Here is a 27369-nt window from a genome sequence, read left to right as displayed (position 1 = left end):
TAAAATTTTTTATTCTGTTTGGAACTGAAAATGGCATACTCACTTGAAAAGACTGGAAACAATATACAACACAGCATTCACAACATGTTCTGTTAACTAAATGCTTGAATAATCAGAATTAGTGTTTTAAAGCATTAAATGTTTAAATATACGATCTTAAATATTGATCAGTTTTATGACACTGTCGAAAATGAGAGTGTCCCAGGTAATATGAAAAGGAACAATGGTAGGCTATACAAACATAATTAAAAATGCACTTTTGTTCCATTCAGTTCACGAAAAAATACTGATTCGTGCATTTACAATGGTAGATAATACTTTGCCTGGAGGTAGAGTGAAGATGTGTCCCTGCGAGGTCTTTGTTCTTGCTGTCAGTACAGTTTCTCTTCACGTGGACAACATGGTAGTCACTACCATTTTCAGGCTCTTATTTCTGCTTCAGTTTCCAGCAATATGCTATGGTGTCTGGAACTGCACTTTTACTACAGATTGTTGACACGCAAATTACAGCCATCATCCGAGACCATTTGCTCCAAGTTCTTGCACTAGGTTAGCCAATATCCATCTTTCCTGCTACCATGCTAGCCACTGCCTAGTTGGCTGGAATCCTTAGAAGCGCGACCGCAGCGCATACTTCCCACCATTTCCTAGGCGCTTCAGCACCTTTCTGTTTAAGACATCCCCCTTCTTTTCTTACTAGTATATAGGATTTTCTACAATCGGATATCTCTATAAACTAACCATACAGTCGCTTTTTAAAATATTATTCACTATTGCAACATATATTCAACGAACCTACGTTACAAAATATACCAGAGACACTGCATTCAATGAAAAATAATACATTGCAGAATCAAGTTACAAATTTAATAGTAAGGTTAATTATAAAGTTCGAGGGAAGTTCTTCTAGATGTATAATTTATACGTAACTCTGAGTTGTAGTGATACAGTTTCCACATGACGTAAAATATTGCTATGCTTTCAGATTTAAAAACAGTTTTGATATACCAGCTCAATTTCGTATGCAGCAATGTCTGACGTAAAGTGCACCAAAATTAAAGTACCGCACGACCATATGTCTCAATGCAAATTCCACGAATGAAATGCGATGGATCATAGTAATAAATATCTAATACGTAATTAGTTCACTGCCGAGTGACAATGTGAGTCTGTAATACGAGAAAGCGAACACATTCCCCTAAGTCGTTTCAAAAGCACTTCTCTGTGGACATAAACACATGTATTGTACACGCGATCACTCTGCAGCGTGGCGAGTACTCGGGTTGCAATAAAATAGCGGCAGGGCAATTATCCGTCAGAGGAGGTAGTCGGCTTTTACACTAGCGATTTAGCCACAGCGGTTCGGCCGCGCGGCTGACCCGCTGAAATGAGCAATTGTCGCGCGATTGTCTCTCGCAATCGAATCGCCGGGCACGCTACATTAACGTGACTAAATCTATGTGGAAAGAGCTGTGTCCTTCCGCGAGCCAGCTGCGAAATGCATTCTGACATAACATTTCTACTTTTTGCGTAAAAGAAAATAAAGGCGTTAACAACATCAATAGAAGTATTGGATTCGCCCAAAACTAACAACTCGTGAAATGTTGCTTCTGTTACATGAATGACATATTTCGGCTACTGCCATCACGAGATCTAAAACTTAGAACATGTGGAACACAGCTCATTGTCAGTTGCAGTAACTTATGCCGAAGTGGGCTGTCAAGTTTGCTTCTGCTAACCAATCACAGTACAGGAAAATTACGGTTGTTGACAAGCCATTAATTATTAGTTGTATTAAAAAATAACCGCAGCCATACTATGGCCGTTTGGTGGTATCTCTAGCTGATCCCTGGCTCGGCTGTTGCAGATTTCGGGGAAATGCCGTGGTTTCCGCGCAAGATCAGCGACCTGGACCGAGCCCAACGAGTCCTTATGTACGGCTCAGAGCTGGATGCAGACCACCCGGTAAGTCTACACCTATCCCCCACGAACGTGACAAATTTCTTTGACGAGAATCATTCAGTAATCTTCTCTCAGCCTTATTTAGTATGAAGGTGTGGCAGAGATCAAGAGGGTACCCTGGAAGGGCAACTACCCCGTCCTACATCCCATCCCCTATCCCCTCTCTCTTAGGAAAAGATCTTCAAAATTCAACTCGCTTCCTGCCCCGTCAAACAGACGCATGTATCATTCCAGTATCGACACGAGAACCAAAGAATTTGTAACGGATATTTAGTAACAAGGGTACGAACAGCCGTTTGACGTAAAATCTCAAAACTATTTCGCCATTCACCGATATATTAACATATCATCCTCCTCCGTGCTGTCCGCCTACCCCTAGCACACATCCTTTGTACGCTCTTGGCACAGGTTCCTGTGATTAATTTTTCTGGTTGTGAAGTCGGGAACGGTTTATGGGCTTACACATTTAACTGTACGTTTTTCTTGATCGCAAATATTCTATCATTTCCAACCGCTTTTCCACCACAGGCCATCTTCAAAAGGTCATGACATAGACTGACACAGAGTACCTCGTCAATGTAGTGTGGTGCTGTGTGTCATTCCGGAAGAGCCTTGCCAACGATTGAGGCTCACAAACTATCATAAGACATAGTAATTTAATATTCCGGAGAGAGGAACTACCGTGCATTTCTTGGTGTACACTTGCGTGTGGCGAGTAATATGGAGGGACGGCGCGTATCTTAGAATTCGAAGTCGGACGACGATTTCATTAGCTTTGTAAATGGCAATACCTTCGGGGGCGTTTATACACGCTCCATGAATCGTCGCCAATGTCGAGAAAGCGCGTCCTCCTTCGAGGAGAAGCCACAAATGACAATAAGGAAAGTGAAAAAAGCGAACAAAAGAATTTCAAATATATATATATATATATATATATATATATATATATATATATATATATATATATATATATATATACACTCCTGGAAATTGAAATAAGAACATCGTGAATTCATTGTCCCAGGAAGGGGAAACTTTACTGACACATTCCTGGGGTCAGATACATCACATGATCACACTGACAGAACCACAGGCACATAGACACAGGCAACAGAGCATGCACAATGTCGGCACTAGTACAGTGTATATCCACCTTTCGCAGCAATGCAGGCTGCTATTCTCCCATGGAGACGATCGTAGAGATGCTGGATGTAGTCCTGTGGAACGACTTGCCATGCCATTTCCACCTGGCGCCTCAGTTGGACCAGCGTTCGTGCTGGACGTGCAGACCGCGTGAGACGACGCTTCATCCAGTCCCAAACATGCTCAATGGCGGACAGATCCGGAGATCTTGCTGGCCAGGGTAGTTGACTTACACCTTCTAGAGCACGTTGGGTGGCACGGGATACATGCGGACGTGCATTGTCCTGTTGGAACAGCAAGTTCCCTTGCCGGTCTAGGAATGGTAGAACGATGGGTTCGATGACGGTTTGGATGTACCGTGCACTATTCAGTCTCCCCTCGACGATCACCAGTGGTGTACGGCCAGTGTAGGAGATCGCTCCCCACACCATGATGCCGGGTGTTGGCCCTGTGTGCCTCGGTCGTATGCAGTCCTGATTGTGGCGCTCACCTGCACGGCGCCAAACACGCATACGACCATCATTGGCACCAAGGCAGAAGCGACTCTCATTGCTGAAGACGACACGTCTCCATTCGTCCCTCCATTCACGCCTGTCGCGACACCACTGGAGGCGGGCTGCACGATGTTGGGGCGTGAGCGGAAGACGGCCTAACGGTGTGCGGGACCGTAGCCCAGCTTCATGGAGACGGTTGCGAATGGTCCTCGCCGATACCCCAGGAGCAACAGTGTCCCTAATTTGCTGGGAAGTGGCGGTGCGGTCCCCTACGGCACTGCGTAGGATCCTACGGTCTTGGCGTGCATCCGTGCGTCGCTGCGGTCCGGTCCCAGGTCGACGGGCACGTGCACCTTCCGCCGACCACTGGCGACAACATCGATGTACTGTGGAGACCTCACGCCCCACGTGTTGAGCAATTCGGCGGTACGTCCACCCGGCCTCCCGCATGCCCACTATACGCCCTCGCTCAAAGTCCGTCAACTGCACATACGGTTCACGTCCACGCTGTCGCGGCATGCTACCAGTGTTAAAGACTGCGATGGAGCTCCGTATGCCACGGCAAACTGGCTGACACTGACGGCGGCGGTGCACAAATGCTGCGCAGCTAGCGCCATTCGACGGCCAACACCGCGGTTCCTGGTGTGTCCGCTGTGCCGTGCGTGTGATCATTGCTTGTACAGCCCTCTCGCAGTGTCCGGAGCAAGTATGGTCGGTCTGACACACCGGTGTCAATGTGTTCTTTTTTCCATTTCCAGGAGTGTATATATATATATATATATATATATATATATATATATATTCATCCTGAAACTTCCTGGCAGATTAAAACTGTGTGCCAGACCGAAACTCGAACTAGGGACCTTTGCCTTTCGTAGGCAACGAGTCGTGCTTGGGTAGCTCAGATGGTAGAGCACTTGCCCGCGAAAGGCAAAGGTCCCGAGTTCGAGTCTCGGTCCGGCACACGGTTTTAATCTGCCAGGAAGTTTCATATCAGCGGACACTCCGCTGCAGAGTGAAAATATCATTCTGGATGTATTCATCCCATTGTTTTATTTCTATTTGTCAATTTGACATTGACAGTGAGATCAGGAGGTAAGCAGTTATTGTAATCTTGCGTGGAAATAAGTGTTTATTATGAATTGTTAATGTACTTTACTTCAAAACACTATGACCACTGCCCACCCCGACGTTGAGTGCCACCTGGTGGCGTTGCTGTGGACAGGAGATCGTCCTAGACAACATATGAGCTGTAAATGGGGAAATCTACTGAGACAAGCGACTTTGACAAAGGGGAGATTATTATTACGCAGGGCCTGTGAATGGGCATCTCCGAAACGGCGAAGCTTGTCGAATGTTCACGTGCTACTGTCGTGAGCATCTATGGAAAGAGGTAGAAGACTGGATGTCCATGACTCTCCACAGAACTTGGGGTTTGGAGGCTTGTCTGTTCTGTAAAGTAGGACAGACCGCATCTCTGCCGAAAGAGCACATTGCTGGGGCACACAAAAGTGCTGCAGAGAACACTGCTCATCGTACATTGTCGAATGTGGAGCTCCAAGGAGGCCACTCCCAGCTGTCCACAAGTTGACCCAATGACACCATAAGTTGCGATTGCAATGAGCAGGGCTCCATCGGGATTCGCCCGACGATCAATGAAAACGTGTTGGCTCTTCAAATGAATCACATTTTTGCTGCACAAGGTCGATGGTCGTGTCCACAAACGCCGTCATCGAGGTGAACAACACTTCGAAGAGTGCAGCGTACCACGGGCGCAGGCTGGTTGGAGCAGTTTTATGCTATGAGAGACATTCTCCCGCGCTTGTAGGGAACCTCTGGTAGTAATCGAAGCCTCGCTGTCATCTGCGAATTACCTGCATACTCGATGTCTTTCCAGACGGCGATGTCATCTTTCAGCGGTATAACTGTCCGTGTCTCGGAGCCAGAACCGTGGTACATTGGTTTGAGGAGCATTATAGCGAACTCACGTTGATGTCTCGGCGACCAAATTCGCCTGATGTAAATCCTGTGGAACCCATCTCGGTCGCTGTTGGGCGTCATCACTGCCTATGCAAATCAGCAGCTCTTTATTTAAGCGAATTACATGACCTGTGAATAGACTTATAATGTCACATATCTCCACAAACCTACTAACAAACCGGCGAATTCATTATACGAAACAGTGACGTATTTCGTTCCAAAGACGGACAAACAAGCTATTAAGCAGGTGGTCATAATGTTTTGGCTCATCAGTGTCTATGGCACACAGATCTGAAAAGTGTCGTATTTATTTACATCACTGGATACTGCGTTAAATTCTTGACTTCCAGAATTTACTGCCGAATCTGAAGGCGAAGTCCGAGTTTTATCCAAGGGCATGAATACAGGGTTGTTTGTGGGAAGAGACCAAACAGCGAGGTCATCGGTCTCGTCGGATCAGGGAAGGACGGGGAAGGAAGTCTTCCGTGCCCTTTCAGAGGAACAAGGATGGCCGGACGGGGGATTGAACCGTCGTCCTCCCGAATGCGAGTCCAGTGTGCATGAATACAGTTGCCAACTCTTAATCAGCAGTCATCACTCAAGAGGAAAGCCAAACTTCTGCAAAATACACCATTAACAACGGAGAACAATACAGTTGTCGGTACGATCGGAAGCTCGAGTGCTATATTCCGTACCAACAGCGTTGACGAGATATTATGAATCAGTCTTTTTTATGTTCTTTTGAAAATGGTCAGTGTGCAAAACGCGTCCGGAAATTAAAAAAATGTTTGTGGTGAAGACAAACATACACTAAAATCATATAAGTGCAGCTACGAAGGGCTTCAGAAAGTAAGTTACACTATAGCTACAAGAAACAAGATTGGCGCATTGTCAAAAGGGAGCATTTGTTCCAGGTCTCCTGTAGACAGTTACGCTGTTGTGGGGATAACAGGTCCATCACAATGTGAGAGTGTAATGGGCAGCAACTGGACACGTACTCCACAGTTGAAATACGCGAAACATTACAATACTTGTGTACAAAACGTGCAAATTGCACACAAATTCGCCGTGAAATGCTGGATGTATGTGGTCCAAATGGTATGCTGCGTCCAGCCGCAGCGAAATGGTAGCAACAATGTGACCAAGGCTGCACGGCCGTGGGTGATGCCGATTTAAATGTTTTTGGCAGGCTGAAAGAACATCCAGGGGGAAAGAGATTTTCCAGGGATTAAAATGTTCAAACATCGACTCCACGATGGTTCCGTCTAGCAGCAGATATACGAAGTTTGGAACTTAAATAGTGGCAACTATTTATTCGCAACCGATACAAAAGAGTTACATGTTTGCACCCGCTACTATCCTTCAAAGTAGTCACCAGCGTTGTGCAGAACCCATTGCCAGCGATGTGAAAGGCGTAGTATACCGTTAGCAGAGCCTGTTCTGTTGATGGTGGGAATGGGGCGGTCTACTGACTGTCGAATCTCTGGAACAGTTCTGAAGCGAGTGCCACGAACTGGTTCCTTCATCTTCTGAATCAAATCTAAGTCACAAGAACTTAAGTTCGGCGAGTATGGAGGATGGTACAGTACTTCTCGGTCCCGTCGATCGAACAGAGCAGCCACAGCTTGCAAAATGATGGGTGGGTTGCACAGAAAGAGTCGCCGCATCTTTCGTAAAGCTGGTCGCTAGTGATGCTCCAAAAACGAACAGTAATACTGTGCACTGAAGGTCTGCCATGGAGGAACGTAATGCTTTAGGACAAGACCATCACAGTCGTACACGAGAATCACCATAACTTTCACCATACTGGGGCTCTGACGCACCCATAATGACGCCATTCGTTGGGTTGGACTGGTGTTTCAGTTTTGGCTCGTACGATGTGGCCCATGTCTCATCCAGTGTTTCGATACGGCGTAAGAAAGCCTCTTCTTCGCGCTCATAGCACTCCAAGTACGTCTGAGCAGCGTTGTAACGCATCCGTTTCTGCATCTCTGTCAAGTCATGCGGAACCCATCGTGATGCAATTTTTCGCAAGCTCACGCGTTCCTTCAGGACGCGAAGCAAAGTCGTATGCGGCAATCCGGTTTCGTGGGTGAGTGCACGAATCGTATGGCGTCGATCACACACCACTACCGCGGCAACAGCATGCACTTCTTCTTCATGTCTGCCACAGTTTCCCGACCTTCGTTGAATGCTTTTACCCAACATGCCACTGTTCTGTACGGCAATGCCGATTCCCCGCACGCCTCTTGAAGGTCTTGATGACACTGTCGTGCTGTACGACCTCTGGCACATTCAATCTTGATCCAGCTCCGTTGTTCCTGTTTCAAAAACATGGTGACACCGTTACGTTGGACCGCTCGCTCACAAGTGGCTGTGTTTCCTTCGATTGTGCGCACGCCGGTGACGTGGGACGGGCGAGTCCATTTGCTCGGAGGTAAAGTAGGTATGTCAACAATGTGTGCTATCAGCGAAAATAGTAGATTCCAATGCATAGTGTCTCCACAGCAGTGTTGCCACTATTTAAGTTCCAACCTACGTATGTTGTTGAGTAGTTCAACAAATGGTAGAACGTTCTGTTTGTTGTTTACAATGTCCTGATGAGTTTGTTGAAAAATGGCATCACGTATCTCTTTCACTTTGAAGCGTAATTCAGCATTGAATAAAAGTTACTTGTCCTGCGATAATAGCGTGTAATTCACTTTTTAGAGCCCTCGCATGACTGCTGCATCACATTTTGAATTCACGTAATTTATTTCCAGAAATTTCAGACGGTATAGATCAGTGATGAGTGACGGAGATCCTGTTCCAACGATAGTAGTTTATAGTAGATGTCTCCTTAGTAGAAACAGTTTAGAGGATTCATTATCTTTTGGTTGATGGCGCTCTAAGTGTTTGTATTATAAATTGCGGGAACTGAGTGCAGCCTTAATACGAAATATCGGCGATCATGATAGATATAAAATGTTTTGAGGTTTAATTTTCGACTCAATAATCATAAGATAAAACATTTCTTACGCAGACATGAATAAAACGTCATTCAAAGATGATAACGCCAGTTTGCTATCTTTGGCTCTTAAGACGATTAGCTGTTTGCATAATCAGGGGGAACTCCATTCCTATCTCACGGAAAAAAATCGCGACATAAACGAAACTCGGTAGGTGTGTTTCTACATGATGCCATTCAAATTTTGCACCAGTCGTATAAAAATGGCGCTAGTAGCGAGACTATGAGGATCCAAATCAGATTTACTTTCAATACAAGCTGTAATGACCGTTTAGGTTAGTTACCTTTCAGACTGGACTTGGTGAATTGGTGTTAGTCAAGAATGCCATTAAGGGGCAAAAGACGTCATTATCAGCATCTCATTGAATTTCAATGAGGTCTGTGATAGGGCTACGAGAAACTTCTTTCCTCCTGCGATATTCCAGAATTTCTTGGCAGGAATGTATCACTGTACATGACTGCTGGCAGCGGTGGTCACAAGAATGTAGTGTCGCCAGAAGACCGGACTCCATGTGGCATTACTGAGAGGGAAGACCATCGTTTTCACCGTGTGGTTCTGTCGCATCGTACTATATCTGCAGTAGCAGTTTGAGCAGCATTTGGCACCACAGCGAAACAACGAACCCTTACAAATCGTTTACTTCAAGGACAGCTCGGAGCCGGACGCCCTGTAGGCCATCCGCCATTTACGACTTCAGTGGTGTCAACAGAGAACTCTTTGGAGGGCAGGGTGGAGGTCTGTTGTGTTTCCCGCTGATATCTGGTTCTGTATCAGTTCCAGTGATGTCCGTGCATTGGTTAGAAAAGGCCAGTTGAGAGCCTGCAACCAGCCTATTTGCATGTAGACACAATGGACTTCCATCTGGTGTTATGGTCCGGAGTGCAATTTCGTATGACAGCAGGAGCATTCTCATGGTTATTCCCCAAGCACTCTGACAGCATATTTGTAAGTCAGTCTGGTGATTCGACCTGTTTTGCTGTCATTCGTTAACAGCATACTGGGGGGTGTTTCCCAACGGGATAATGGTCACCCCCATACCGCTGTAGTAACCCAACATGCTCTACAGAGTGTCGACATGTTGCCTTTGCCTGTTCGATCACCGGATCTGCCTCCAGTCGAGCACATATGGGACATCGTCAGACGACAACTCCAGCATCATCCACAAACAGCGTTAACCGTCCCGATATTGACTGATCAAGTGCAACAGGCTTGAAACTTCATTCCACAAACTTACAACCGGCACCTGTACGACACAATGCATACACGTGTGCATGCTTGCATTCAACTTTCTGGCATTTACACTGGATATTATTACACCAGCACTTCACATTTGGAATGCCTTATCTCGCGCTTACGTTAACCTGTGATCTTGCAATGTTAATCAATTGAATAAGTTATTTAGACAAATGTATTCACGAAATTTCATTACTCTACATTAATTATTTTTTGGTGTTACGATTTTTTCTGTCAGTATACGTTGTTCCACTTTCAAACATAATTTTTTATCATTGATCGAGAGATCTCATTAGCATCATAAAATATTTTATTTCTATAGATAAAGTTTAATACCGCAGAAGACTTTTCTCAACTCTGCGGCCTGCAGAGAAGAAATGTCATGCTGGGCAACAGCCCTAACAGCCGATACTTATCGGCCGTTGCTATCGCTAAGGGCGTTCATCACGTCATTCTTCCAGTTCGTGGATGGTGTTTCCCACTGAGCTAATGATTCACTTTGTAGTGGAGTGTGCACAGTTCTGCAAATTCGTGGTAGATTAAAACGTTGCTCCAGACTGGGTCTTGAACGCAGAACCTGGACATAAGCGGTAATGCTGGTGTGGGCAATCCAGTCACAACGCACTGTCATTCCTCACAAAATATCATTTCGCCTGAATTGCTCTCCCTTTTTACAAACTTACTGGACTAGCACGCCTAGAAGAAGAACAGAGAATTGGCTGAGAAATGTTAAGTTCCAATTTCGTGTCTCAGTCCGGAACGCGGTTCTAACCTACCACGAAGTCTTATTTTTGGCATAGTCTTTGCTGCATTAACGACATGCATATGATTTGGAACAGTATTGATGTGTCCTACGTGATAGCACACACCCTATAACTGATTGCCCAAGGCCATTTGCAATTAACATCTATTTTCATTTGACACAATAATTCAGAAGTACAAAACAAACTTGTCCTTTGTTCACTTGGATGCAAACAAAGCTTAACCACGAATTAATGAGTGATAAACCAAAAGATTATATCTTCCATAGAACTCGATGATAAATGTCAAGTTCACTTGTCAAAGGCGCTTATTGACGAACAGTCAAAATCCGTTCAGTCGTTTACTGACCACAGTGACGAGCACGGTTGGAAGTCTTAAGTTCCACATAAGAATACCAGACTTTGAGCACCGGTCCAACAAGTGATCAACTCGGCGAAGACGAAGTTTCCTGACCGACATGTGGCTGTTCGTAGTGGCTGCTGTAAGGTATCTTCCAGATTGGGCGGCTGCTGGAACAGCGAGGTGCAGCAGATCCCGGTGCCCGCTCTGACGTGGGTCATCGAGCTGAACTTGAGGATAGCGTCCTGCCGTCATCCTAAATACACACCCGGCTGAGTAGTATCTGGTTGCTGCTTGTGTAGCACATGATTCGCAGAAGCGAAATTGTACTTCCAGTTGTGGCGCTGTTGCCCAGGATGAGCACGCCGTTGGTCTCGAGACTTGCGCCTCTCGAGGTGAAGCTAGTCCCGCATGATTCCTTGGGCTGGCTTGAGTACCACTTAAAAACAGACAGGCACCTTTTGGACACAGTCTAGCTTGTTGTAGTTGATACGCCGTGCTTGTACTGTGGACATCTGTGTCTGGCGTGGCAGTGCCCTCACAAAGGAACCTCCCCATCGCACCCCCCTCAGATTTAGTTATAAGTTGGCACAGTGGATAGGCCTTGAAAAACTGAACACAGATCAATCGAGAATACAGGAAGAAGTTGTGTGGAACTATGAAAAAAATAAGCAAAATATACAAACTGAGTAGTCCATGGACAGATAGGCAACAACATGAAGAATGTGAGCTCAGGAGCGCCGTGGCCCCGTGGTTAGCGTGAGTAGCTGCGGAACGAGAGGTCCTTGGCTCAAGTCTTCCTTCGAGTGAAAAGTTTAATGTTTTATTTTCAGACAATTGTTATCTGACAAACTCTTATCTTTTCATCACTTTTTGGGAGTGATTATCACATCCACAAGAAAAGCTAAATCGGGCAAAGTAGAAGAATCTTTTTACCCATTCGCCAAGTGTACAAGTTAGGTGGGTCGACAACATATTCCTGTCTTGTGACGCACATGCCGTCACCAGTGTCGTATATATATATATCAGAGGTGTTTACCTGTGTAGGAATCGGTTTTGAGCTATGACCTTGCGATCAAATGTTTTCGGTTCCCATTGGAGAGGCACGTCCTTTCGTCTATTAAGCGCACGGTTTTGCGGTGCGGTCGCAAAACACAGACTCTAAACTTATTACAGTGAACAGAGACGTCAATGAACGAAAGGACAGATCTTAACTTTGGGAAAATAAAAAAAATAAAATTTTCACTCGAGGGAAGACTGGAACCAAGGCCCTCTCGTTCGGCAGCTACTCACGCTAACCACGGGACCACAGCGCTCCTGAGCTCAAAGTATTCATGTTGTTGCCTATCTTGCCATGGACTACTCAGTTTGTATATTTTGCTTATTTTTTTCATAGTCCACAAAACTTCTTCCTGTTTTCTCGATTGATCTGTGTTCAGTTTTTCATGGACTGTCCACTGTGCCAACTTATCACTAAATCTGAGTGGGGTGCGATGGGGAGGTTCCCTTGTGAGTAACCGGAGCGTGAGCAACGTGCATACCAGGTCTGTATTGCGAGTAGCTGTGGTCTCAGGCGAAAGCCTAGAATACCTCAGATATAATATTCTGACGAAAAATGAGCTTTAATCAAAGGAATAATTTCAGTAACTGCTATTGGGCAATGAATTAAATCACTGTGGAAAGTTGAAAATGTGTAAAACAACAGTTTCTATAGCCAAGATCGACAGGCGCTTTTGACAGACTTCTTCTGGTCTTCAAATATGATTGTTAAAAATCGTGTTGAAGATGACAGCAAGCCTGTCAAAACCGGTCGTCGCAAATAAATATTTATGTGATCTTGGCTACAGAAAATTTTTTACCAAAGCAGATCGTTCCTTCTCATTTATTAACCTGAGAAATTTCAATTGAAAATTTGTGCCGGTCCAGGACTCGAACCCGGATTTCTCCGTTTCTCGCTAAGGGTCGCACTGACCTCTTCGGACATGTCCGAAAGAACAGTCACCACATAAAGATAAATGATCGTTTTAGGGTTCCGTGCCTAAATCTGCAAAAACGGAGCCATTATGGGATCGCTTCGTAGCCCGTCCGTCCGTCTGTCTATTCAACCGACTTTTAAAAACCCCTTTTTCTCATGAACAGGTGGACGTATCAAGTTGGTACTGTAAAAAATTTAATCTTCTAAGTCAGTTCAATCAAGAGATACGGCCGTTTATGTCACATACTGTGATCCTCGAAAACTCACTCATCAAAACCGATAGGGTAATTCCCGTTGACCTAGACTCATGAAATTTGACATGAAGCAAGGCTTAAAAGTAAAGGAAATTTCCGAAAATGGTTCATTTTCAATTATAACACACGAAAAGAATATTTTATCATTTTTTATCCATCTATCCGTCTGTTAAGACCCCTTTTTCTCTGGAACTGATTGACGTATCACGTTCAGATTTATATTACGTACTAAAGCCTATGACCCCTTAGAAGTCGATTCACTCAAAAGATTCGGCCACTTATGTTACGTGTTTTGAAACTCGAGGCGACCAACTGTTGACGTAGAACTATGAAATTTGCTAAGAAGCAAGGCTTCAGACTAAACGTCAAGTAAAAAAATCTGAAAATTGTTAAATTGTAATCATATCACAAAAAATTTCTTTTTGCCATTAGAACATACACTGCAATCATCATACGTCAGAATCATAATAAACGAACATTACTGTGTGCAGACATAAAACGCAAGTTGTAGCGATGTTTTACTAAGCAAATTTTCTGTATCTACATATGTAAACTGAAGTCCCCTCCTCCCTTCCTTTTCTATGTCCGGGCTAGTCTGAGGGATTAGAGATCTTGATGCGGTCTTCGGGACCGATATCTTGCCAGTATCTATAAGGAGAAACCTATGGTACTAACATTATGGCCGTCCAGCCTATACTGCACGAAGTACTGCAGCCTATCTTCACGAATATACGGTAGATATGGTGACTCACCTAAAACTTGCGCCGCAAATATTGCGGAAACGGATAGCACTATCGTTGTGCAGTTTTCACAGAATGGATTGACAGTAAGGGGCTCGTATGGTAAGCCAATAAACGGTGGTACTAATACTTAGAAAGTGTAGTTTTGTGTAGACACACACTTTCTAAATGGAACAATGCCTACTGACACTAAGAGACTAAAAGTAGGGTAAATTAGAAAGTAGGTGGTGTTTGTTCCAAGATTCTAGTGCGAGTCATTTATGAGATATAGTTTTTTGGAAAGTTCCCTCACCGACACTTGTTCGTGCCATTCAGCCTTCTTAGTCGCTAGGTACGATGTTGTGGTGTTTGCTTACAGTGTGCTTGTGTGTTCCTTGAGTGCACTGCAACTTGGTAGTCAGTAGGTCGTGAGTGGACGATGGGATTTACCAAAGCAGGAAAAGTCGACATGCTCATGGTGTATGGAGAGTGTAGGAAGAACGCAGTTCGTTCGTGTACGGTGTATGCGGCAAGATATACCAATAGACGTCAACTATTTCGGTGATTATTTATCAACCTCTTTAATTAGTTACGTGAAAGTGGTAGTGTTACACCATACCTGGATAATGTAACCGAAGGAAACAAGTGACAACAGAAGAGGGGCAAATTAATATTCTTGCTGTTGTTGCAGTTTATCAGCTCCCACGCTATCGCACGGAGAAGTCGCATGAGTCAGGCAAGTGTCCTACGCATTCTCCATCGACAAAGGTTCCGTCGCTACCACGTGTCTCTCCATCAAGAGCTGCATGGAAACGTTTATGAGAATAGTGCTACTTCTGTACAGGGGCATTAGGACAGGATACTTCAGATGTATCATGCATATGGTTTAGTGATGAAGTCACACTTACCAATCATAGTCAGGTAAACTGCCGAAACACGCAGTGTTGGTCTGTCGACAATCCCCATTGGCTTCATCAGGTGGAACGTCAGCAACCATGGAGTGTAAACGCGAGGTGTGGGATAGTGAACAATTAGCCTGTAAGTCTGTTTTTCATAGACGGAACACTGAACGCACACAATTAATCGTAGCCTCCTAACAGACCACCTTCCAAGAATGCTAGAAGACGTTTTATACAGACTAGGAGGAATCTGTGGTAGTAACATTATGGCTGTCCAGCCCATACTGGACAAAGTACTGCTGCATGTCTTCACGAATTGTTTCCAAATTGTAGGACTGAACGTAGAGGACCTGTACTTTGACTGGCTCGTTACCCGGATTTGACGCCTGTAGACTTTTTTCTTTGGGGACAGCTGAAGGACGCTGTCTACAAGGACATACCAACTACATTCGGTAATATGCAACGACGTATTACTGCAGCCTGCTGGAGCATCTCCGCTGAAATGCTAGCACGTTTGCAGCAGTCGTTCCATACCAGACTGTAAGCGTGTACTGCCACTGCCGGTGATCATTTAGAATACGACCTGTGACGGTCTGTTGTCTCGTTACTGGCTAGAATCCACATAACTTGTGTATGCACTTGTGCTATTCTTTAGTGTATGCTACCACAGGTACAAGTGTCGGTGTGGGAACTTCTCAAAATATGGTATCTCGTAAATAGTTGGCATTAGATCCTGCAAAAAAAATTACTGACATTCTATTTTACCCTTCTTCTCGTTTGTTAATGTCAGTAAGCATTGCTCCATTTAAAAAAGTGTGTGTTTGCACAAAAAATACATTTTCTAAGTATTATTAAAATCCGTTTATTGGCTAATAATAACACGAGCCCCTAACTACCAATCCATTCCGTGAAAACTGCACTACAATAATTCTTTCCATTTCCGCAATCTTTGCGGTGCAGCTTTTAGGTAAGTCACCCTATATATATAGGGTTCCTAAGCAAGATGCACTTGGTTAAGTTTTCTATCATCAGTCTTCTGACGAGTTTGGTGTGGCCGACCACGAATTCCTCTCCTGTGCAACCCTCTTCATCTTACGGTAGCATTTGCACCCAACGTTCTCAATTATTGGTTGAATTACTTCTGTTTCTCTCTTCCCCTGCAGTTTTTACTTGCAACTCCCTCAAGTGCCATGGAAGTTATTCCTTGCCGTCTTAACACATGTCCTGTCTTCCCGTCCCTTCTTCTTGTCAAAAATTCGTATATGTTCTTCTCCTCGTCGTTCCTGCGGATAGCCTCATTTCTTGTCAGTCAAAAATTATCTTATCAGACAAAGATTTCTACCTCAAATGACCTTACAAGCTGATGAACCCGCGAAAACATGTCGAACCTTCCGTTAAATCGTTGCTAAAACTCGATGAGTATCTCCCAGAATGGCTGACTCATTCTTTTTTATGTAACATTCAGTTAGTCACATAAAGACAAAAGTTCAGAGGTTGTTCAGGGTATTTTTTGAGCGCTTTGGAATAAGTTACCAGTAGTCTCCAGTGGCTCGTTATAGATGGACTATGTAACTATGATTTATCTGACTTTTTTTCCAGAATTACTTTGTGTCTGTCAAAATAGTTTCACAACAGTGAAAAATCTGTAGTACGCAACCACCGAAAAGCAGTAACACGAAAGGATTCGATTGTACGTGGGCGCCAATGTACAGATACAAATTGTTGTGATGTGGCTGCCGTCGCCGTGGGAACAGCCGAGCATAGCGTTCTCGTGACCCTGTTCCACTGTATTCACTAAACCCATTCATCAACTTTTTATGTTACTGTGCATCATTCTTAACAATGCTGGAAAAACAGACGCGAGACAGAACGAAGCAGTACTGGATGCAACCTTGTGGACCAAGAGGAAAGTGTGCATTACTCTTGTCAACAGCAAGTACCCTGACCGAAAGGAACACGTTTGTTTACATGCAAGATGCACGCCGCGTATGGTCCACATTTGCACTCTTCTGCAGATATTTTCAATGCATTACCGATACAAGGGGAAGAAATCACACGAAATATAATTATTCTGTAACGAACCACCGAAGACCACAGATGCGTTATACCAAATGTTCAGAAAACATCCTCAAAAAAGTTGTGAAATTTTGTCGGTGGTGTTCTGGTTCACCCTGTATACCTGACTTATTATCAATCGCGTCTTAGTTGTGATCTGTTCCTGTATGAAACAAAACTATAGAAATAATTTGTCTGTGTGTGTGTCTGTGTGTGAAAATTTTGTTTGTTTTATTCTTTAATGAATAATTGATATTGACCTTCAATGCCGTTATAACTGACGACAATTACGTTGAATACCATATGCACAAATCATTCGCAATCATGCTGATCTGTGTTTTCCTCTTCTGCAAGTGCTCATAATTTCTATTTAGTTCCTTTTTCAGTTAACTTATGTATGTGTCGGCGCTTGCGGCTTATTATTTACGGAACAAAATTACTTTAAAACACAGATCTAATGTACATTTCTTGTTCTTAGGGATTCAAGGATCCAGTTTACCGGAAACGACGCGAGAAGTTTGCCGAGATTGCCAACAACTACAGACAGTAAGTATCTGCTTTAAGTGAAAACGGAGGGAGCCTGTTTAGAAAACTTTTCAAACTAATGCATCTGTCTTACCGTCAGAACCAAGTAACGCGCGTATTGAACCCCATACCTTCCCTTCCTGTTATGTCAGCAGCATTGCAAATTGGACTGTGTCTTCCTGTAGTGACAGTTCATCTTTATAATTGTTGAACATTAGTCAGTAAAGTACCACATCTGTTCTCAAGCATGAGCTATCGAGATAAGTGGTGAGTGTAATAACTAACAGGCTGGACACTTGTTCTGGATGGGACAAGCATCTAATGGCCTTCCAGTCTTGGACTGATATTTGTCGTGGTTTACAAAGACCACTTCAGGCAAATGACCGGATGATCTCTTCAGTAAGACATGGTCCATTGTCGTATCCATAGTTATTAACCAAACTATGTATACAATAGCTATAATAATTTTAATAAAGATGATACGGGGCTCTTCTATTTAATAGATCTGGGAAATGATATCACTACTTAAACAACAAAAGCTAAATAAAAAGAGGAAGAGAGTACTAACATGAACAACAGAACTAATTTCTGCACATATGTTGACTAAAGAGAAACATCGACCTCTTATTCAGCTCGATATTGTGGAATTATGCATATTATTGAGATTTGCTATATGCACAGCAGCAAATAAATACATACAAATATCTCTGGCAACTCAGTGTAATTGCAGACCTGTATGTTGTTTGTTTTCTACCTCATGACAACTCAGTTTCAATCAATTTCCCCCAATGGAAAATCAGCTATTGAAGATGAGGCTAAACGAAACATTATCCTGTACTGCTAGACGAATTTTCGTTTTTTGACACCAGACTGTCACCAATAATATTCTGTTGTAAAATATACGTTCTAATTATTAAATAGAAACATTTATCCTGCTGGCTGTTTCTTTTTTCATTCAACTGCATCGTTTATAGGTCACTGTTGGTTAATTTCCACAGCTTTCAAGAACCTACATAAAAGAACAATAGACGTAAATTTGAGACACTGAACATGAAAACAAGGCAAAAAATATTCTCTTTTTTTAAAAAAGACATAGTGTAAAAAAAAATTTAATATGATTGACTATCATTCACACGAGTGATGGTTCAAATGGCTCTGAGCAGTATGGGACTTAACATATGAGGTAATCAATCCCCTAGACTTAGAACTACTTAAACCTAACTAACCTAAGGACAGCACACACATCCATGCCCGAGGCAGGATTCGAACCTGCGACCGTAGCAGCAGCGCGGTTTCCGACCACACGAGTGAACGATGAAGCATATTGTGAAACAATCGCACGTAGCATTCGTCATACGAATGGACAGCATATGTAAACTCGTGTTAATATCGGTTGGTTAACAGAAAAGTAATTTACACGAAGTGTCGTACTAAAACTAACACACTTATTGCGTATATATTAATGAAATGATTGTTGCAGGAACTTCGGTACAAGTTCACAGTGCAAAATTACAGAGCGTCCATAGTGACGTCACGCAACAGACTCATACCTTAACAAAAAATCCTTCCTTCAGCGACCTACGATAAACCGCCGATAGAAAGGAAGCAATTTCTTTCGCATAATCTATGTAGAGTCTCAATAGGTATCACATTCGGTCCAAATGCCTTTCCACTGCTGAGGGAATTTTGTTGATTTTCTATTTCACGATCAGTCTCAATTTCTGCCATTTAACTGTTCGTGCGATAATCTAAAGAAAGAACCAAATTACGATCTTCCGCAGTGAAATAGTTTTTGAAGACCGGATCAGGCTCTTCTTTGTCATCTTCCGTTTGGGTAATGGTATGGTCACCAAGCTACTGAACAGATAATTTGTAACCGCTTACTGATTTGATGTAAAACTTCTTAGGATGTTTGGTGAGAACGGTTGGCAAAAGTTTCGAATTCAATGAGCCGGCCGTCTGGAACCGCGCGACCGCTATGCTCGCAGGCTCGAATCCTGCCTCGAGTATGAATGTGTGTGATGTCCTTGGGTTAGTTAGGTTTAAGTAGTTCTAAGTTCTAGGGGACTGATGACCTCAGATGTTAAGCCCCATAGTGCTCAGAGCCTATTCATTGAAAGCTGTTCGCATTACTCTCTTTGCGCTTATTTTGGCTTCGTTCCTCTTTTGTCTTTTCAACAAGGCTATGGATTGGCTTAAATCTGTGACGAAGTTCTCTTTGGTACTTTAGTAGTAACATTCTGACCCGGCTACTAAAACAGAGCGGGGCTTTCCCATCCTTCACAACCTTACTCAGCACATACAGATCTAAGGAATGTTGTCCCTTACTTTTTAACCATATATACTCCACATTTTTGTCGTCGATGCTGAATATTTAGTGACTGCCCAGATATTCCCCTACTTGTTTCCTTTCGCTTTTGCTAAGTCCACATTTTCCCAACGCGTTCCTCATAACACATGTAGGCGCTGCTAGCACAAATGCTTTCACTTATACCCGCTTCTGCGTAAACTGTTTCGAGAAGTTCGGGACTGTTGCTCACTAACTGGTCGAAGAGGTGCGATTTCTTTATGGCGGCTGTGGCGACACAGGGTGCGCGGCAATGGCCGTACGCCTGTCCAGTGGCGCTCCTCTGAATGTGACTCCAACTCTTTCCAATAGCGTCTGCAGACGCACGACAGCAGACACACCAAAGTGGTCAGCGATTTGTCTGATCTCCACTGTTTTACGAGTCACGCAGTCCCACAACTGTCCGTGTTCCAGTCAAGCTCGCATAGGCATCGGTTTTCAATCATAGGCTATGGCTTAGTACATAGAGACCCCATTGTATCGAAGATTATGCATTTCCAAATGCAGCACGTTGCTGCAATTTCTGCTACCAACTAACGTGGATTTCTTTTTCCATATTCCTCTGAAATTCGTAGTTTGGCCACATAATCTGTTAGCAGTATAATATACCGGGTGTATACCTGGAAAGAATATGTGTGCTGCATGCACGCTAACAAAATTAGCGTAACATGAAATTTTGATGAAATATACATGGATTTGAAAAAAATATGGAAAAGCCGTGAGAAATATTTTCTCTGAACATAGAGGCAGATGCTTGTTGCTAAAGGTGCACTATTGTAGTTGACGACGAACGGTACCAGTGCAGTGTCCTCAATACGTTACAAGTGTCAGCCGTGGTCAGAACAGTGTTGTGTGTAGTTCCGAGTGCGTTATGTCGGAGCCAGAGAATTCGAACGTGGGCAAGTTGTTGGTGCTCGTATACTGAGTGCTTCTGCAGCCAAGTTACCCGACATGTCTGGCATTTCAAGAGGCACCGTGTAGAAGATTTACACCGCTGACAGGGAAAGCGAAGAAACATCACCCGCTAAGTCACAACGCGGAAGAAAATGTGTGTTGAGCGATCATGATGGACGGTCACTGTAAAGGACTGTGACAGACAAGAGGAGGATGACAGTTGTAAAAGTCACTGCAGAACTGGATATCGCACTCGCGAATCCTGTCAGCATCAAAACAACACGAAGCCAGTTCCAGAATCAGGGAACTGCAGGGTGTGCTGGGATTCCAAAACCACACATCAGCGGTGCGAATCCCCGTAACGGGAAATCTTGGTGCCGAAGCATAAAACCTGGATCAATAGAAGAATGTCATTTTGTTGGCTGAGTCTTGTTTCACATTGTTCCCAAATTTCGGCCAAGTTTACGTCCCAAGAGTCAGATACGGTGCGGGTTCGGTGAGGATCTGGGCTGCCACATCGTGGTATTCCACGGACCCCGTGGTTACTCTGCAGGGCTACATTAATGCCAAGGAATATGTGACTGTTTTTGATGATCAGGTACAATGGTACAATGTTTGCTCTTCAATCGTATTCTACATCTACATGATTACTCTGCAATTCACATTTAAGTGCTTGGCAGAGGGATCATCGAACCACAATCATACTATCTCCCTACCATTCCACTCCCGAACAGAGCGCGGGAAAAGCGAACACCTAAATCTTTCTGTTCGAGCTCTGATTTCTCTTATTTTATTTTGATGAGCATTCCTACCTATGCAGGTTGGGCTCAACAAAATATTTTCGCATTCGGAAGAGAAAGTTGGTCACTGAAATTTCGCAAATAGATCTCGCCGCGACGAAAAACGTCTTTGCTTTAATGACTTCCATCCCAACTCGCGTATCATATCTGCCACACTCTCTCCCCTATTACGTGATAATACAAAACGCGCTGCCCTTTTTTTCACCCTTTCGATGTCCTCCGTCAATCCCACCTGGTAAGGATCCCACACCGCGCAGCAATATTCTAACAGAGGACGAACGAGTGTAGTGTAAGCTGTCTCTTTAGTGGACTTGTTGCATCTTCTAAGTGTCCTGCCAATGAAACGCAACCTTTGACTCGCCTTCCCCACAATATTATCCATGTGGTCTTTCCAACTGAAGTTGTTCGTAATTTTAACACCCAGGTACTTAGTTGAATTGACAGCCTTGAGAAGTGTACTATTTACCGAGTAATCGAATTCCAACGGATTTCTTTTGGAACTCATGTGGATTACCTCACACTTTTCGTTATTTAGCGTCAACTGCCACCTGCCACGCCATATAGCAATCTTTTCTAAATCGCTTTGCAACTGATACTGGTCTTCGGATGACCTTACTAGACGGTAAATTACAGCATCATCTGCAAACAACCTAAGAGAACTGCTCAGATTGTCACCCAGGTCATTTATATAGATCAGGAACAGCAGAGGTCCCAGGACGCTTCCCTGGGGAACACCTGATATCACTTCAGTTTTACTCGATGATTTGCCGTCTATTACTACGAACTGCGACCTTCCTGACAGGAAATCACGAATCCAGTCGCACAACTGAGACGATACCCCATAGGCCCGCAGCTTGATTAGAAGTCGCTTGTGAGGAACGGTGTCAAAAGCTTTTCGGAAATCTAGAAATACGGAATCAACTTGAGATCCCCTGTCGATAGCGGCCATTACTTCGTGCGAATAAAGAGCTAGCTGCGTTGCACAAGAACGATGTTTTTTGAAACAATGCTGATTACGTATCAATAGATCGTTCCCTTCGAGGTGATTCATAATGTTTGAATACAGTATATGCTCCAAAACCCTACTGCAAACCGACGTCAATGATATAGGTCTGTAGTTCGATGGATTACTCGTACTACCCTTCTTAAACACTGGTGCGACCTGCGCAATTTTCCAATCTGTAGGTACAGATCTATCGGTGAGCGAGCGGTTGTATATGATTGCTAAGTAGGGAGCTATTGTGTCAGCGCAATCTGAAAGGAACCTAATCGGTATACAATCTGGACCTGAAGACTTGCCCGTATCAAGCGATTTGAGTTGCTTCGCAACCCCTAAGGTATCTACTTCTAAGAAACTCACGCTAGCAGCTGTTCGTGTTTCAAATTCTGGAATATTCCATTCGTCTTCCCTGATGAAGGAATTTCGGAAAACTGAGTTCAATAACTCCGCTTTAGCGGGACAATCGTCGGTAACAATACCATCGGCACTGCGCAGCGAAGGTATTGACTGCGTCTTGCCGCTTGTGTACTTTACACACGACCAGAATTTCTCGGATTTTCTACCAAATTTGCTGTGTTCCAAGAGGACAGGGTCCCTGTTCAGACAGCTCGCATCGCCCACCACTGGTTTTGTTGGCACTATGATGAATTGTAACCTCCTTGCACCTCAACTGGACACTACAGTCCCAGATCTCAACATTATTGAGCATTTGTGTTTCTCTGTAAAGAAAAGGGTGCATGATCGCTATCCACCTAAATCATTATTATATAAACTTACGGGAAGAATAATATAAGACTCCCTTTAAGGGACCTGTACTTACCAATTCCGAGACGACTGGAAGATGTTTTGAATGCCAACGGTTTTCCTACACAGTATTAATTGTGTTTGTGGTGTTTCCGCATTTTTGTTTGCCCTCTGTACAACAGGGATTAAAAAGGACAGAGAGCCGATACTCACTTCATAACACCACAAAAAGATGCTTTAAGAAGGAAAACGTACATTCTAAGTTCCCACAATTGTCAGAAGTGCGTTAACTGCATTTTCTACATTACGTGTTTTCTGTATGACGAAAAAATTTTTCGTATTGTTTTCGAAGTCAGTGTCCCAATTCTGTTTCTGTAGTTCTTTTATGTAGGTTCACATTAAAATAACGAAGTCGTCTCATGTGGTCAGTTGTGATACACAGGGAGTTTGTTGTAACTTGACACAACTACGTATCTCGAAAACGACGCATCAGGCGAAAATTAACGGTCTCGATGAGAAGTTTATATTAGTAAAGGTGACATTTGTGTGCCACATCTGGCCTCCTCCTAATCACTCATCCAGAGTTGGCGGCGTCAGCTTTGTATTTTCTAATGGGAATCCCCAATTCTTATTGCATATTTGGATTCTACGCCGAAAAATACGTTCGGTTTGCGCAAACCATTGTTTCCCATTCGTGGTAGATAGCGCTGTAATCGACAAATACCAGGTTTGCCTGATTTTGCAATTAAGAACCGACGCATTTGATTCTACATTTCATCTACGATGTAAATTACGTCTTTGTGTTTATCGGTTGGTGTTTATGTTCGAAATTTCTTTTATATTTCAAATTTGATTGTGCAGTACAATATGGTTATATCTGCCTAAAAACTAAGTTCAGTCTGATCCAGGAACAACGAGATGGAAGTAATAGTTTCTTACTCCCATCAAAACGAAATCAAGCACCCCAGTGATGAGAGGCAAGGAGATTCGCCGATATCATGCATCTCAATGAGAAGAGAAAACTATTATATCCACTTCGTTGTTTCTGGATCACGCTAAATGTATTTTCGAACTAGGCATTGAAATGGCTAATTATATTGTACTGTCCAACCAAATTTGCAACACTGGAACAAATTTCTAACATAAATATCAAGCGTTGGAATAAACGTTTACATTTACTTCGTAAATGAAATGTAGAATCAGATGCGTCGGTTCTTAACTGCAAAAACTCTTGATATTTGTCGAATACAGCGAAATGTGCCACTAATGGAAAAGAATGGCTTGAGTAAACCGTACGTTTTTTTTTTTTTTATTATAGGCATACAATCCGAAAATGCAACTGAAATTGAGGGGTGAGGGTGTCATTCTGAAATACAAAGTTGATCCCGCTCACGTAGGAAGGGTGGTCAGGAGGTGGCTACCTGTAGCACAGTCAGATGACGTCTGTACTAATATTAACTTTATACCCAAATTATTTGTTTCATACGATGCGTCGTTGTCGAGGTGTTTAATTGTCTCAAGTTACAACAAACACTGTGTAATTCCGATGAAGAAAGAAAAGAACTTTGAGGAAAACAAAAATCAGGGCTGTGACATGCAGGAAGAAAAACATCACAAGTAGTTTCATTATTTACACTAAGATACCAGAAGCAGTTCATATGCATTTTAATAGCTGTTTTGGTACAGACCAGTGGGACTCGTCCTTTAGCAATTTCTTCTTACATTCTCATACGTAATCCTTCTTTCACAAGGGTAACTGTAAATCCTGTGGTCGGATTTTACATAGCCCACTTTATCTACGCTCACCGTATTTCCTAGACCTGTTTGTTACTGTAGACTGATACAAAATGTTAGCAAATTAGAAACTGTTGAGTGGTTTTATTGTTATTTTTTTACTTATGAACGGCATGCTTAAATGTTTTTGCTTCCATGTGTGTTTTTTAGTAAAAGTTGAGCCATTTTCTACATATTATTCTTATTGTGGTGTTTGTTGATGACGTGCAAATGAGTTGTTGTCTTGTTACGGACAATGGAGTACTTGAGATGTCGTTCGGCTACATTGTTTTTTTTATCTGCACTCGATTTTATTAAAAAAATACTCGTCGAGAATAACTTTAGGCGCAAGAAAAACACCTTCATAAATTTGTCAATACCGTATTTAGATCTATGAAAGCCTCACCGGGAGACGCTGCTGTAGAACAGAAGCAAAGAGATAGGTACTATAGAAGGGCAACGCCATAACGACGCAACTCAAGTTGAACACGTTTCATGTCATCAAAACAAGGAAGCATACGGTAAACAGTGATATAATGTATCAACTGATTGCGAAATGACATCCAACTGTTGATCTTCAGCAGTTCTGGTTTACCAGTGCCAAACCCGGGGTCTCATCGTGAATGTGACGAGGAAGGAGGAGGGGGAGGAGTAAGAACCTCCTTAATAAACCTGGGTTCACCTGGTCCATATGGTAGAACCCTGTGAGGACCCCTTGGTAGGGTGACGGCGAAGATGTCAACGATATTGAGGCGAAAAAAAAGATTTCGGTGTAGCGAAACTAGAGTAAGAAGCGTAGCATTTATCAAAATCGTCCTTGCGTTTGACTTGGATCAAGCGATAGTGTGATCGATGTCTGTTCCCAGAGATGAGGTCGGAGCTTAACTAGAAATAACACCTCCAGTAATAAACACTGAGTTATGTTTACGGACCCAGTCTTGTAATTCCAAGAGCAAATAAAATGTACACAGTAATTAATGTACACATGCCAGTCAACCAAGAAAATAAAACAAACCTAGTAAAGTTATGGGGAGTGGTAGAAAATAGAATATTAAAAATTCAAGAAAACCGTGTAAAAATGCAATTGGACTATTTTAATGCAAAAATGGACCAATCAAAATAGAAAGAGACTGGTGGTACTGTGTAGAAATTTCAGAGACATTGCAATCACCCAACAAGAATGTATGTGAATTCCACATTGATCATATCGTAATGTCGTATTCATATCACGACGAGGTTTTAAATTTAAAGTACGTAAAGGAGGAAATATTGACACAGACCACTACCTAACTCGAGTGAAACTAAATTTAAAGCTACAAAATTCTGTAAAAAGACAACGGCTGTTCTTTAATTTGATACTGCTAAAATTCAACTCCTGCCATTAGCAAATGAGCTCGACAAAATACAGGCATAAAGTTAGGGACAAATCAAACACAAGTCTATTAAAACTGCTCGAAATCTAGTTCCTTTATAAAGACGGAAAACACGCCCTTGATGGAATGAAAATCGTAAACACGCAGTAAAATCGTGACAGAAGACATCAGAATCATGTAATAACAACGAATCATAAGATGGACATGACATGCACCTGCTTAATATCAATTAGACAAACAAGAAAATAGTATCAAAACAATTCTTTGAAACTGAAGAAGACTTCCTGAACAACAACACTAGGACATGTAATGAAACTTTTAAAACAAATCCAAACGGACATCAACCCAAAAATCTCTGCTCCAAGAAGGAAAAAGGACAACCGGCGCTTAACAAACAAGAACACTGCAGAGAACTTTACAGATATTTTTGAAAATTTCTAAATTGCTCTGAACTCACAGAAAGATTTCCATCAGAATTTTTCCTAAAAACGAATCCGGATTCGCTAGCACCAAATGAAGACAAAATTGCTAGACAGATTAAAACATTAAAAACTGACAAACTTTTGGTGAAAACGAAATTGCAGAACTCCTGAAATCAGCTAGTCTAAAAAATTTCAAAGAAAGTTTGTTGATCATGCAGAACTTTCGCTAAACCGAGAAAATTTCGGATGACTGGAAAACTGAACTGATACGTCCACTTCATAAGAAGGGTGACAGGGCGTATGTTATCATTGTGGAGGGATTTCCCATCTGTCTGTCTTGTACAGTATCCTATCTCAATGTCTCCTGCACCGAGCACAAATTTAATGCAAAACTGCTGAATATCAAGTAGGTTTCAGAACAAATAGACACGCGTCCATGTATATCTTTCTTCTGGTCGCCAAATACGTGAAAATCACACAGTGAAAGATCCCTGCCTACGGAGGATATTGCACTGTTTCCTACCCAAATCGCTTAAGAGTAACCTATGTCCGATTGGAAGTGAGTGGGCGGACGTTACCGTGTAACAGACGTCGGCTTCAGTCGGCCGAAAAATTACGAGAGGGGGTGCGGCTGTGGATCCGTCAGCGGTCGATCGCGTTCCATGAAA

The 27369-nt window shown here is 43.0% G+C and overlaps 1 protein-coding gene across 1 annotated transcript in view; it reads left to right on the top strand.

Annotated features, from left to right (window-relative positions):
- The window catches only part of LOC124795371 (tryptophan 5-hydroxylase 1), a 283255-nt gene that overhangs the window by 94664 nt on the left and 161222 nt on the right, over nucleotides 1-27369 (top strand). Inside the window, exons 4-5 of the mRNA XM_047259377.1 lie at nucleotides 1868-1965; nucleotides 17302-17369. Of these exons, the coding sequence (XP_047115333.1) occupies nucleotides 1868-1965; nucleotides 17302-17369 (166 nt within the window). The remainder of the gene's footprint in view (nucleotides 1-1867; nucleotides 1966-17301; nucleotides 17370-27369) is intronic.

Source organism: Schistocerca piceifrons, chromosome 4 (genome assembly GCF_021461385.2).
Source record: "Schistocerca piceifrons isolate TAMUIC-IGC-003096 chromosome 4, iqSchPice1.1, whole genome shotgun sequence".
Lineage (NCBI taxonomy): Eukaryota > Metazoa > Arthropoda > Insecta > Orthoptera > Acrididae > Schistocerca > Schistocerca piceifrons.
The sequence above is the reverse complement of the archived record's forward strand: the minus strand, read 5'-3'. Positions and strand labels throughout refer to the sequence as shown.